Source organism: Cheilinus undulatus, linkage group 13 (assembly GCF_018320785.1).
Source record: "Cheilinus undulatus linkage group 13, ASM1832078v1, whole genome shotgun sequence".
Taxonomy (NCBI): Eukaryota; Metazoa; Chordata; class Actinopteri; order Labriformes; family Labridae; genus Cheilinus; species Cheilinus undulatus.
The window spans coordinates 34357177-34372531 of NC_054877.1; the positions used below are offsets into that span (position 1 = coordinate 34357177).

General features: G+C 38.2%; 1 protein-coding gene across 1 annotated transcript in view; it reads right to left on the bottom strand.

The window, feature by feature from the left end:
* cdc73 (cell division cycle 73, Paf1/RNA polymerase II complex component, homolog (S. cerevisiae)) overlaps positions 1-14779 on the bottom strand; it is a 41680-nt gene extending 26901 nt beyond the window's left edge. The window contains exons 1-8 of the mRNA XM_041802992.1: positions 14618-14779; positions 13791-13896; positions 13550-13619; positions 11865-11927; positions 11595-11647; positions 6479-6567; positions 4954-5167; positions 650-748 (exon numbers count right to left, since the gene is read on the bottom strand). Of these exons, the coding sequence (XP_041658926.1) occupies positions 650-748; positions 4954-5167; positions 6479-6567; positions 11595-11647; positions 11865-11927; positions 13550-13619; positions 13791-13896; positions 14618-14748 (825 nt within the window). The 5' untranslated portion in view covers positions 14749-14779. The remainder of the gene's footprint in view (positions 1-649; positions 749-4953; positions 5168-6478; positions 6568-11594; positions 11648-11864; positions 11928-13549; positions 13620-13790; positions 13897-14617) is intronic.
* Between the last annotated feature and the right edge of the window lie 576 nt (positions 14780-15355).

Consider the following 15355-nt stretch of genomic DNA (forward strand, 5'->3'; position numbering starts at 1 on the left):
ACTTTTCAAAGTAAAAGCATAATCTTTTTCAAGCCCCACTTCGAGCTGCCCTGTTTTTACATGCTTTTATTTTGAAGTTTCTTCTGGGACAGTTTTTTAGTGAAGTCAACTGCAAATTGCTTCGCTCTTTCTTGGGGTCTCTGCCAAGCTTTTGTAAAGTTTAATTAACAATAATTCTAATCGCCTAATAGTCATAATTCCTTAAAATATCAAGTTATATTAAGCTTATTCATCTGAGATCTCTTTCACTCCTTACATCCTCTCAGCCCCCTTTATACACATGCTTTATTACCTGTAAGCACACATTTTTAATAGAAATGTGATTTACTTTGTTTTCTCTCAAGCTGGGTACCATTTCTGCAACGTGATGTTGGCATTTAATTGTGTTAAGCCCAAAATAATGGACAGTGATCTAATTTTTTTTCGAATTTCAAACTTACCTTGTACACAGTATCCTGAATATGATAAAACCAGGATATGACTCATAACCGGGATACTCAAGTCCATGTTAACACAGTCACTGACTGTTTTATCCATGCTGAATTAGAGTGCTTCTATCGTGAAGTACACTCTATATTTGACTAGTGCCTGACAAGTTTAAAACTTTTATACAGTCATAAAAAGCACATAAGCAGGTTTCTGTTCTTACTGCTTGAGTAGTGTTCTGTGCTGGTCTCTGCTCTGGCGCCCGACCTTCTTCTCTGGCTTTCACTGACTGAAGGATGGCAAAGATGTTCTTGGAAAAGTTCTACAGAGAAGAAACACGGAGAAGGATAAAATGAATTAAAGACCCCTGGTATTAAAAAAGGATGACCGTAAAACCTGATGAACAAGATGCACTTTTACATGATACTTGCATAATAAGACATTTTGGCCTGACTGGAGCGACACACAAAATAGACACTGTATTTTGGATAAAATTTAAATGCATGTTGGGTAGCAATTTGGATACTTTGTTCTTTTTTCTCACATCCTTTAGAATTTACTCACCATAAACTACATCAGCTAAGTCAATCTTTTTTCTGTCAAGATATCCTTCAAAATTTTGAAAAATCTCAAGTCAACCCAGTAAAAACTGCACACATTTTGAACTAAAATAACAATAATGATAATTTTGCTTACTGACATAGGACCACAGACCTAACCTTGCAAAGCAGATGGATACAACTGTTTCTGCATTTTTCACTGGCAAATCCATCTTGCAAAGCTCCCATCTGAACCGTTTTGCCCTGGTTAGAAAGTAACAGGACCAATCATTATCGAGGGGCAGTACTTTCAGGCACAGCAGGGTCGTGACGTAAACAAGCAGCAGCAAGAGCTGGTGCAGTTATGGAGGAAGAGATTAGCGTGGATGTTGCTAAAGCACCAGTTTTATCAGAACTTGACAACATTTCTTTGTTAAAAGAAGAACAAAGAACAACAGTGAGTTGTTTTCTTTAAAAAAAAAAACAAAAGTCGAGTACTGACAGGTCGATAGTCGACATGTTTTGCTTTATTCCTCAGTAGTTGCGCACGCGCAGCTCGATAGCAGCTACATCACGTGTTTTGTTGCTCTGATTGGCCCGTAGAGATGTGACAGACAGAATGTTCACCCAATCACACTCCAAGTTTTTTTCAAAGCCTCTGCCTTTTCTCAAACATTTCCTGTTGAAGTTTCCCAGATGGATGAATGAAACAAATCCATCTGGCGTGTCAGGTTACCACAGACCCAGAAGCTGAAGTGATTTCAGAAAGGGGGCATATGAGTCAATAGCGACAACTAACGCATATTCATTGTAATTCAGGTTGAATTTAAAGCATTTTGGAGGCACCCACATTTGTTCCTCTCTACCATATATCCAAGCAGGATCTGTTTATCCGTATGGATTTGTGTGCTCCCGCTGCGTCTCTCTCACATGCGTGTGGGTTGCTCTGCTCGCTACCTTAATGTCTCATTTAAAGTGCCAGCGAGTGTATGATTGAGAAGACTGAGCTGTAGTCATATGTATCACTTTGTAGAAAATAATGACCGTATTTAAAGCAGGTATAAAACACGTTAAAGTCTCTTTGCACCTAGTAAAGCAGAGAAAGAGAAAAAGGCGGTCAGGTTAAAGATTTTCAGTTCTAGCTGATTGAAACGGTCTCTGACTTGAATTATTTGTTGGATAATTCATAATTCCTTAAGGAGTTAAAGAGTGTCCACTTGCTCTACACAAAATCTTCCTCTTATCTTATCCATCAGATGTTTAAGTAAATGTTTCAAACAGCACTCTCCTTGTTTGTCAAAGAGTTAAAGGCAAAACAGAACTACATGTTTAGACGTTCTGCCAACTTTTTTTTATGTAATCAGTTTAAGAGAGTGACAGTGTAACAGTGTAACTGCTCTGATATAAGAAAGTCAGAAGTCATGTAAACTCCTTATGTAAACAGCCAAGTTTCACTGGACCAGGGGTGTCAAACTCAAGCCCCGGGGACAGAGTCCAGCCCGTGATACAGTTGTATTAATTTTGTGTTTTGAACTTTTGAACTAATAAGTTTGACTTTTTATCTCAGACTTTGAGCCTTTAACTTTACCATTTTTACTTTTTTCATCTCAGAATGATTTATCATCAGTGGTCTATTTTTTTAATATATATATTTTACTAATGGGGAAAATGAAGTTGACAGTTAATGGTTAAATGTTGACCTTGTTAGGCTTTTAGGTTAGGCCTAAATTCAGAATCCACGATTGACTTTGACACTCCTGGCCTAAATAGTCCAGCCCTCAGGAAGTCTCATTGGAGCAAATCTGGCCCCAGACTCAATTTGAGTCTGGCACCCCTGCACTGGACTAAAATCTGGCTATGGCTGCCATCTAGTGGTGAAAACTGTCCCATGAAACAATGTTTCCACAGATTTCCACTTGGTGTTACTCACTGTAACCAAGGGTAATACCTACCCTGAAGCTCAAAAGGTTTGGTCAAAATGGACAACTCTGGGTTATAACAGTAAAGTGGACTCAAGCAAAGCTTCAAATTAGATCCTTATTATGTTTCTAGTTAAATGAAAAGGCTGTTTCACAATACTGCCAACTACAACTACTTTTTCTTTTCGTTACCATAAAAAAATCTAAAAGAATGTCATTCTCTCATAAATGACTTATAGGTATGACAGCTCTGTTACCAAACTTGAGAATTCAGACCAAGAGTAAACTGAAAGTGCATCACATTATTCACATCTCCCACAAAGATCAAAATATTGTTTGGACATAAATACAATCAGATGGGAACTGAAGAAAATAACTCAGTTAAATGTTAACCTGACAGTGCTGTTTTTTAACACTTTGATTGGTTATAGTAAGGTCATCTCTAACTAGGGCAGTATGACATATCATTTTACAACCACTACAGGGATGCCCCCATGTGCAATAGTCAAATCACAAGGTATGTGATGTTAGTCTCACAACATAACTGGTGTCTACATTCAAACCCGTCTGATATCGCCATCAGTAGATAGAGAACTGAGCACTGTGCATGGAGAGTCTGTGTGTACCCTGCATGTCTGTTTAGGATTCAGGTGAGTCTCCTGCCATCTCAGACACGCCAACATGATGCTTGAAGAAGCAAGGCTGAGCTTGAGTAAGTGAATTCCTGCCATCAGTTGCACCTGGTCCCAGGGCTCTTTAGTTTAAGATTCGGTCATAGCACGGACGTGGTGATAGTTTACCTAACAATGTTGTGTGTGCTGCAGTTAGAGCTGGGAATCTTTAGGCACCTCACGATTTGATTCGATTACGAATCATAGGGCTATGATTTGATTCTTAATCGATTATTGATGGCATGAGATTTCTGGGTACACCATACCAGGACTACATTTTCTGATTTAATGACCTGTTTACGAAATGTCAAATGGTATAGGGTAAAAGTAATTTGGGGGTCAAAAACACCCAAATTTGATGATTTCTGGCACATTTACTGCCTCTATTCTATCAATATACAATATAGTATACAGTATATTGAAAAAATATACAGTATACTGTATATTCTGTATACATATTCTATAGCAAATGTGCTCCTAAGTTGAAAAAGTTAGGAGCACATAAAGAAATTTAGGGGCACAATGAAAATTGATCAAATAATGTGTTTTCCGTAAGAAACATGATGCAAATAGACATTTAAAAGCAAAATTATTTAATCAATTTGTATACAAAATACACAGAAAGGTAAAATCACCAAGTTTTTAAAAATTATTGCAGTTTAATTTTGTCTTTAGTGTTTTTAACTTTTTGGCTATCTGACTGTAATCGTGGGTACAAGAGCTCCACCTATCCTTAAACATTCTCCAGGTCCTCTAAATAATAATAATAATTAATTTAAGTACCCTTCTGTCCCTGTGCTTAAAACTGTCATGGAGGCTAAATCCAAGCAGACTCTTGTAAGACCTGTCAGTGTCAATTTCAGCCTATATGACATTTCAAAGATTTGCAGGAACTATTACCATTGTTTCTTAGTGTTAATATAAGTCTAAGAACTACTCTACTTCAACTACTTTAATTATCATTACCGGACCTCCTCATTTCACTGTCGTTATGATTTAAATTGTAATATTAAAAAAGACCAGTGTACTGTCTGACTTTAATGTTACTTCAAATGTTGAACATATTTACACTATTAATACTGGCATACCCATAAATCTGCTTTATTTATTTATTTATCTTTTAATCTATCACCATCACAGTCTCAGTAGATAGCTGTCACACAAGTCTGGATCTACTCCAGGGTTCTGACTGTTAAAGGGCAGGTTTCCCTGCCACTCTTGCTTAGCTGAATGTTATGAATGTTAATGAATGAAGTGCTTTGTTCATGCTGGATTAATGTTGGGTCTCAGTAAATATTATACAGTAAAAGGGGTACAACCTTGATCTCCTCTTTTTGTGAAGTGTCTTGAGATAACATGTAATGAACTGATGGCAACCAAAAACTGATTGACTTTTACCTTTCCAGTGCTCTGCAGGATGGTTGTCCTGGTCCTCCACACCCTCTCTCTGCTGACAATGTCTCTGGTGACGTCCACCTCGGCGTCCACAAAGCTTCTCTGCTTCAGGGTGATGTCATCATCCAGATCTGTTTTGATGGTGGAACGTTTCTTGGCCATGATCTTGGCTTTAATGGCTGCAATCTTCTCCACTGACATGGCCTCAGACAAAGATCTGAAGGATGAAATTCAGATTATTTTGGTCAGTGGAACAATATATTACTTTACTGGACTGTTAAGAGTCATTCTGAAGTTAAGTGTAACAACTTGAGCATTTGCATTATTTATCATAAACCTCAGTAAGAGGGGCCACCACAGCATCTACAGAATTAAATATGGAAAAACCACATTTAACCTTAAAACTATACAGTCTCGTACTGCAGTTGTGAATTCTCATTTTAGTGACAACCTTCCGTAAAAATTCTTTCAGGACAAATGACTTTTTGAATATTCATTATGAATAACAGGATTACAATGTGTAAATCATTTAATAATATGAATAATAATGTAGGGAAATAAAATGGGAAATGCCTAAATGTAATAATAAGAGGCTATAACAATATGATTTGATGAAGGGTGAGGATGAGTTGCAATCAAGGAAAAATAATTAAATGGTATATTCCGTAAATGTGATGGAGAAAAACAAGGTAAACATTTTGTGGTCTTTTGACATTTATCGTTTCGTGCAACATCTGCATCATCCATCAGATACAAGTAAACTGTGAATCCTTTCTTAATAATGTGGAGACCAGAGTAAAATATAGACAACAATGCATCATAGATGCATAAATGAACAGTACTGTGCTCAAGTTTTAGGCATGTTGGACCAAAAAGAGAGGCTGCTGTAAGGCGTAGATTTGGCAAGTAAGCTGCCTGAGGATACCATCAGGCGGGAAGGAGGATTGACACAACCTCGGTAGTGCTCTGGATGTCTTTGATTATTACTGGAGGAGAGGGAAAATAATCCGTTGAAAATAAAACTGAGTCCACACCTTTAGGGGGAGTACAGGGTTGATGTGGTGAGTAAGCATAGTCTAGGCTACCATCAAGGCAGGTAGTAGGGCTGCCACAAGCCCCTGGTGGTGCTGTGGATGTCCAGTGGGCCTGAAAACCACCAGTGGTCTCTGTGAGCATCACCAGGGGCGAGACAGCTTGGACAAAAAAAAACCATGCCGTCGAGCTTGAGCTTGGCTGCTGAGCGACACTCGTGTGTGCCAACATGTGTCAAGCTTGACTCTGGCAGCCATTTCCCACCTTTCCAGCCCCAGGTTTTGGCCCATCAGGCCTGTAATGAATCTTTAGCCTCCTACATACTTATAATTGTGCACACGATTGAATACAACTAATCAAATTCAAACATGATTATACAGTTATTCTATCTGTAATGCAGTCCTATTTATATTTTTGATATATGCAATTAATCAATCTAGCCTATAATTCATAAGATTCACTTTTTTAAAGCTGCTACACAAACTATTAATTATACCTGATTTGGTCTGTCTGCACAATGCCCTCTTTGTGGCCCTCCAGACGGGCAGCGAGACGCTCCTTATCCAGACGCACTCGCTCTTCATCCTAAAAAAGTGAAAATGGTGAACACAAAATAAATGTCTTGCCATCTTCCCACTAACTGGTGAATTTATAAAAATCTAAATACAAACTTCAGTTGCTTTAATTGACTGTAGTTTGCACAAACTGTTGATTTTAAATTCTTTAAATTTGAGTTTAAAATGCCTATATTATAGGAGTCTTCCTGAACATAGCAGTAATGGATACAGTTTCTTTCCATGTGCCTGTACTTGAAATTACTATGGCTGTAGTCAACAAAAGAAAAACTTCGTCGACTGAAATCACACCAGGTCATCAACCAATTGATTGGTTGCAGGACAGAACAAAAAAAAAACCCTTCACATTATTTCTACATCACCCATATCACTTACAGTCTAGTCAGTGCACTTGATGGTATCAAATTTCAGAATGAAACCAAAATGAACTTAAAAATCTCTAGATTTTAGCAGTATAATCACCTTATTATGTTGGAGTTAAATAATTTACTCAGAGCCGACCATACTGCACCTTCTTATATTTATATTATTCCTGAAAATATAATATGAACTAGTGATCACAGCACTTTATTATTTAGAATTATGTTAAAAACTTACTCAAGATAATTTGCCTTCTTTATTACGGAACTTTTAACAACACACATGTGTCCCCGCTCACGCTCTGTATCGGAGCGATGCGTTTCTCTGTGATCTGATCTCAAAAACATACAACATTGCAGCTTAATCTCCAAATCACAAACAGGCCACTTTCGCATTTTTTAAGATGAAAATTTATTAAACAATCTGAAAAAGGCCAATGCAAGTTACATAAAATAAAACAGACAACAGAAACAAGGCTCTGCCAGGTTTTTTTACACTAATGACTTAAAATATGCTTTTAATAAACTTGAAACAGACTGACATATTTTCAGAACACAAAAGAACATTAATGTACAATAAAGTATAACAATTATAAACTGTTAAATGAGGAGCGGCTTTTAAACGTAGGCCTAGTTGCCGTGCATGCTACTTGCATAAATGTTACAGACTATCCCCACTTCTTAAGAGTTGCCTGCAAGAAACATAAGCATGTCCACATTTTAAGGAAGGAGACAGCTCCTTTATTTATTAACGATGAACTGCGCTTTTGAAAAAAAATGCTCAGAGGGTGCTCGTTTTGCTACATGAGCGGGTGAAGGATAACGGTCTAAGTTTTTTTTTTTTCCACCACTCCAGTGAACCAGAGTCAACTTTGGTTCTGTCCTGAGGATAATCCTTTATCTCTTCTGTGCTGGTGCATCTGCCCCCTATCTCCATGGGAACCTCATCCTCCTCATCCCCACACAATAGCATGGCTATCTCCTTCTCCTTGTCCGTTTTCCTTTTTTCGACTCACATTGCTCCTCCTCCGCCTCAGCTGGGAGATCACAGGTGGTTGTGCTTTGAGCATGCTACTGTATATGCTGCATCCTGTTCTTCATAATTCAGAAAAGGGAGTGAGGGTAGATAACTGCAGCTGTTATGTATACAATGCTGGTCATCATCAGTCTATCTTTAAGTTACCACCTGTGGTCTATTTCCTCAGTCAGCTTCTTTTTTTGTTTTTTCATTTTTTGGTGACAGGCCTGTCATTATCTGCAACAGCCAAGTGGCGCCTTTTCAGGTTTTCAAGCATCGGTATTGTTGCTGCCAGGGAGATGTTTATTTCCTCCGACAGCATCTCTGTCAGAGTTATCATGGGTTTCAAAACATCCCTGATGTCCTCAGCTGCACTCCACTGCTCTGAAGAAAGATCGAGTGTGCTGCTCTCGCTCTTTTCAGTGAGGTTTGGGTTAGAGAGCACAGCGGTAATGGACCAGTGTTGCTCAAGAAGTCGCTCCAGCATTGAGTAAGGAGAGTTCCAACACGTGGGCACGTCTTGAATGAGCTCATGTACGGGGACTTGTTGCTGCTCCTGTTACTCCTTAAGTCCGGTTTTACCCTTGTGACCCTTTTTAAAATGTCCCACCAGATGCCGTGCAGCATCCACGGTGTGACAAATGGGGTCTTGCTTGAGTGCAGCATTTATGCAGAGCTGCAAGGTGTGGCGCACACCTGACACTCTGTACATTTGGCCACTGGTCAGACTCTTTTAGCATCTCCATGCAGAGGGCCATTTTAGCTGCTTTGTCACCAACAACAGACACTCTCTCTGCCTCTGCAATACCAAAAACATCTGCTATCTCGGTGAGCCGCACATGCAAATCCAGCTTGGTTTGGGTGTAACTGGTGCCAACACGCCCTGAAGCAGGTGAAGGTGTAGCAAGAGGATGCGCCTGCAGTCAACATTCCAATTAAAAGGATAGGCTATTAAACCAAACAATACAAATAGTTTAAAATGATGCGTGATGCACACTACCGACTGAATTAATCCTGAAAAAATCCCTCATGCTTACCGTTTTCAGATGATAGGCCATGCTGGTTGTTGAGCTGTGATATGCAAACTGCTGAGAGCAAATTTTACACTCAACCTTCTCGTCATCCTTTTTAACAAAATGCCACGCCGCTGACTTTTTCGACTGTTGTCAAATTAACGGGAAATGGAGTGTTAATGTGCTTCACAGGCTTTGATCTCTTCTAAGGTAGGAAGGTCCAAATTACTTACGTTGTTTTGACGTTCTGGATATTCAACCTATAATCAATTACCCTGAAAGGCATGAATAAATTATATTTGAATAGTGATAGTTCATTTTAGTAGTAGTATTTTCTTAAAAAATTATTTTCTAACACTAGATAACTGCAAAATTAAAACCCATTAGGTCTCCCTTCTCACCCCTCCAAAAAAATGAATTCTTCCAATTAAAGTAGCACATGCGATTATCCGACCAATTGGATTTTGGTCAGACAAGAGTTGATCGGCCAATTAATCGACAAACCGACTTGAGGGTGTCAGCCCTAGAAAATATACCAACATAAATATTTATCCACTTCTCCATAATAGCCCAGACAGAGGAGTAAATAAGGGTATTGTACTGTGTTGTTGCAGGATGGATTTGTGTGGTAACTGTATGGAACAAGACTATCTAGGTTATTAAAATCTTGCTCTACTGTACTCCACCTTATGATTGTTTGGCTTTTAGTGACAGTATCTATGGATAAACTAGGGGTGCATGATAACTTTTGTGTTGATAATTATCGCGCCGATAACAGGAAATTATTGCATCATTCAGATAAGTCTGATATCATGACGACTAGCCCCGATAACATATGTATTTTTGTCAGCATGGCAGTGCTGGCGTTTGTTTTCTCTCTCCCGAGACTACACATTCCGAAACAGCAGATGGCACCACAGTACACGACCCTCTGTTAAGCACCAGAGAAGAAGAGGAAGCAGCCTCTGTGATAAAATGCTAACAACACGGTGGCATTATGCAGCATTTACAGCGCGGATAACACAACCGTGTGTGTAGAATTTGCCCTGCAAAGGTCGCAAAGAGTAGAAAGAAGTCCTCGACGGATCTTATAAGTCACTTAAGAGTCATCATCCTAACAACGTTAAAATGAAGTGGCAGCAGACACTAGCCTCAGCCACGGGCATCGGGCATTAGGACCGAGTCAATGGCTAATACCAGGCAGAGCGCTGATTGTAAGCAGGCATTGAAAACATTGCAGAAAGTTTGCCAAAACAAAAAGGCGCAACGTTATAATAACAAAATCAGTCTGACAGTCCCCTGATCCATCGCTACTTTCATAGACGTATACCTGCTTGCTCTGTGTGACGTGGTTTCATTCAGTCTGATCGACGTTAGGAACAGAAGTTTAGCCACAGACCACGGTGGACTTTACATTCTTAACCTATCTCTGATATGACTTATGTCAGTGCATAGTTTTAATCTTTATGTAAAACATCTGCTCTCTTTAATTCTGGCTTAAGCAGCAAAAAAAAACAACCCAGACCCCCAAATATCTCCATTTGTTAAGCATAACAGCCTGTTATCATTTGGTTTTATGGGGGAAAACCTATGTCAGTTGTTTGTGTATGTTGTACTTGGTACACAAATATTTAACTAAAAAAGTTAACTATAATAATAGTTATAAAGTCAGAATAGTTCTTTGTTTTTTGAAAACACGAGTGATATTAGTTAAAATTAGTTACAAATAGCTTTGCTCACTACATATTAACCCCTTCTTACCCCCAGATGTGCATAAACACATCAAATAAACTTCTTTTGTTAAATCAACAATTGAAAAAAATATATCGGTTATCGGCCATCAGGAGTAGGAAATTATCGGTTATCGTATCAGTTCAAAAAAATACTCCTCGTGCATCACTAGGATAAACCCATCCATTGATGAATAGATAACTAAGTCTATCCTTGACTGTTTCAGTGACTAAACATTGTCCCCTGCTTTCATCAAACATCAAAACAAAACCGGCTTTTTCATTTTTGGCAATTTACAAATGCACTTTATGATCAGGAAAATAAGTAATATGTTCCACAACCAAGCAAGAGAAACCTTGTGGTTACTTATTCTGCCAGCCTTCTGTTCACCATGTATGTAAGAAACAACCAGACTTTTTAATATATATTTTGGCATCCCCTTGAAAATGAGATAATTCATCTCAAGGGGCTATCCCTTCAATAAAAGTCACCATGTCTCAGCATTTGGTTCCAATTTATGTTCCTTTCCTGCAAAATCTGTATCAACAAAGTGGACCCTGTTAGGTTTTATTACGAAAAATCATTTGAGGCCATAATAATCAAATCTGCCCACTTAATTACAAACAATTATTTTATATAGTTATGATTATTTTTTTATCAAGAAGACGATCAAATCCCTCCCTGCTTTTTGTAAACATTTGCTCAATGTTGTAATCATTGTTCATTAGCTTTTTCAGCTTTTTCCTATAATCAATAACACATCTGTCTCCTTTGTAGACACTCCATTTACAAGATCTGTTTCTGCTTGTGAAGCAGAGATAATACAGTGCATTCCCTACTACTACACTACATAACATTTAGGTCTGCTGTTTTAGACAGAGAAACTACCACAGGAAGACATATTATGTCAGTTTACCTCGATTCTTGGTTTTTTGGCTTCAGAAGATACCTCGTCAGCTGCTCTTTTCACTAAAAAAAAAAGCAGAATTGTGTCATTATTTTAGTGAAGTTGCTTTTTGTTTGAGTTGTATGCATTTCATCCATAGATCAATCAAAAGAAACTATTGTATCTCATAAACAGCAGCTTCATACAGTTTATTCAGTTTTAATTACAACATATGGTCATAAAACAATCTGTTACTTTAACTAATTAATACTTCATTTTAGAAGCACAGCATGCACTCACCTTGTGTCGGCCTTTGCAAACCTATTTCTATGGGTGCACTTCGATCAATGCTTGTTGATGTAGCTGTAAAAAAAAACAAACAAAAAAAGCATTTAACTACAAATTAAGTAAATTATTCTAAACTTAGAGACTGTAAAGATTTCAAATGGCCACAAAGCTGATTTTGAGTTTTAAAAAATTAGATTTGAATATCTGACCAAGAATTATGGTAACAGTCTTACTGAGTGGTTCAAATTAAAAGGTCTGCAGATGAAATAGTATAAAAATACATATGCCCTCACTAAAAAAACTCTCCAATCTTTTAAGCACTATTCGCATGGGATTAGTATTACCTGGGGACCTCTGACACATCATGGATTACCCCCTGATGTCAGTGTTTACTGCGGTCATTCACACAGTTTAGCACAGTCTGCACAGTATTCATATTAAGGTGCTGCATGTCAGCATTGATAAAAACACAGGGATTTTATTATTTCTAAATTCTATACAAAAATGCAATGCTGTGTATGTGTTTTTCAGGTAATATTTCATTTATGTATCCTGAACATACTATAAACCAGAGCTGACAATAGATGGCTATCTCCCCATGAACAACTGACGAGTGATCAATCTCCCATTGCTCTCCCAGTGCGCATCGAGGTTACGTTTGTAACTTGGGTGTATCTGCAGCTGATCAGACAGAGAGGAAGAGGGAGCACCTTAACAACCCTCCCCTTAATGTATGAGGGACTGAGAACATCTCTAGCTATCTAGCCATCTGTTAAGTTTTCTGCAGTATGCTGTTGATGTTATTCTACCCTTTGTCAATTTTGGATTCGAATACTGAGTGACATTTTAAATAGTAAATATGAAATACACAGCTAAATAATACCTATATGTGATCAGGCACAGGTAAAGAGAAGCTGTTGAAGGCAGAGCAGATGTGCTGAGCCTACTAAGAGAGCAGTGGTGCACTTATGTTCAATTTAAAAGTACGGTTTAATTTAGTAAAATCAAGCAAATAAAGTCATTTGTAAACATAAGATGAAATAAACTCAAACAAAAACACTACAATAGCTTGTATGTGTGCCTCTTATTTTCTCAATCAAAAAAGTTAGTGCAAAAAGCTGCATAGACCCTAAAAAAAAAATAACACCCATATTTACGGAGATGCTGATTCACATGGGATTAGTATTGCCTGTGGAGCTATGTGTGTGCTTAAATATAATAGGTAATTTGCCCTGGAATTTTTGCTTCGAAAATTACAGACATGGTTGAGTTGCAGGGTATTAAAAACACAGAGGTCCTAAGCTGTTATTACAAATTACCTGAGGTCCCTACATAATTCTAATCCTGTGGGAACTGGGCTTTAGTCAGCTAGACGTATTGTCTTGGCTCTACTGAAAAAAATATTAGCAAGATTTTGTGCTAATAAATGACAGCAGTGTATTGTTTTGTGCATGTGTTCTTAGACACAAGCTCCATGGGACAAAACTAGAAACCACTAAAATACATCAGCACACACACAATTTTGCTCCCTTGGGCTTTATCAGTGAAATCTGTTATTCGTGTTAGGAGGACATCAATTGAAACCTTAAATAAATAGAAGTATTAATACATGAAATACTAACACAAACTAATTCTTCTCATCCTTCAAACAACAGATCCAAAGTGCACAGTAATAATGGCTCCTTGAAGTTACTTACAACTTTCGCCATTAAGATATGACAGCAAGCCTTTTCGATCAGGTCGTCTGACAACAGGGATGTTCTCTGTCTGTGAGAAAAAAATAAGCTTTGAATATGGCAATACCACCTAAAGTAATAAAACTAAAATAAATTTCACCGATGAACTAGAGTGACACAAGGAATGATTCTTACAGTGTAAGTAAAGAAGTACAAGCATAGTCAAGTTAAGGCAGTATTGACCTTAATCCAGGGTACTTACTGCAGCTCTCCGCACATAGGATGGATGAGGAAGATGCACATTGTTGAGTAAAAACAAGATAGAGTCCAACGTGTAGTACTCCTTGGGTTGGCCCTCTTTACCAGTACTGCAGGTAGAAATACAAGCACAAAAATCTTACAAAATCGCTCCAATTCAAAACTTAGCAACATCATTTGTATTTATCAATCACTGCATGTAGCAATAAGGGTGTACAATATTGCATTTAACTTAAAATGAGTAGCCCTATCTTACAACAGAATAAACATTTGAAGTGATCAACGTGATGATAATCTGCTCTTAAAATACTACAAACAAGGAACTATCTATATTAATCTATTTAGATGACCACTCGTCCTTGTGCAACGAATATTTCCACGTGAAAATGTTTGCTTTAGTATAACAAAAGCTGCTGGAGTCATTTCAGGAAATAGGCTTAATAACAAATTTCTCCTCTTAAACTCCAAACTCCACTGGATCAACACCAAACATTAGCTAACGTTGCTAACTAGTTAGCATCACGTTACTACTGTAAGTCCTTCTGCCACACTCTCTCTCACACAAGCATACGATAGGTTCGGGAAAATAAGAAAAGGTCGATGATGAGACACCTAGGTTAGCAAATGGTCTTTGTTGTTACTGATACTGGAGTCTGGCTCCAAAGAAAAGAGTGTTTAAAGTTTGACGAACAACGGCAGCCAGAGTTGGGTTAGCATCTTAGCATCTCTTAGCTAGCGACCCTTCCGCCGTTTCCAGCACCACAGGGCACCGATGAGCTCCAGCGAAGGGGCCAACGGAAAGATTTCAGAGGAAGTTAAACACTGACATACCCCCAGATTATGTAGTTGGTCTTGACATTTTTCGGCCAGGAGAACTCTCCAAAAATAACTTCATCTCCTTTGGCGACGATTTCTTTTTTCTGGATGTTATACTGACGGAGAACACTCAACACATCCGCCATCTTCGCTTGTCTTGATGTGGTGTGTTCCTAAGGTCCCCATATATCAACATGAAGCGGCCTCGAAAGGTGCCTGATTTGAATCAGAACTGTTATTTAATATTTATAATAATTCAGATCTGTGAAGTCTAGTACTGCAAAGCGCTGTTAACTTTTCAGTAGATGTTTCTGGAGTGCTAACTAGAGGTGCATCTTAAAAATCTGAATACCAGGCAAAAGTTCGTGTATTTCATGTGATTTAGGAAACTTCCACATATTTTCGATGCATCTCATACAAAGTGTTACATCATACTTTTTTTAATGTTGATGATTGCGTATATTATGCTGTATTAGAATATTACAAACACAGACCAAAATATGATTGATAATACAGAAATGTTGACCTTCTGGAAAATTTTGCTCATTTATGCACTAACTTCTTGCTTGGAGCTCCTTTTGCATCCATGCGACATGGCATGGAGGCAATCAGTCGGTGGCACTGCTGGGGTGTTGTGAAGCCCAGGTTGATTTGAGCCTTCAGCTCGTCCGTAGTATTAAAGATGTCTCTTATTTTCATCTTGACATTTCCCCAGAAATTCTCTATAGCGTTCAGGGCAGGTCAGTTGTCTGG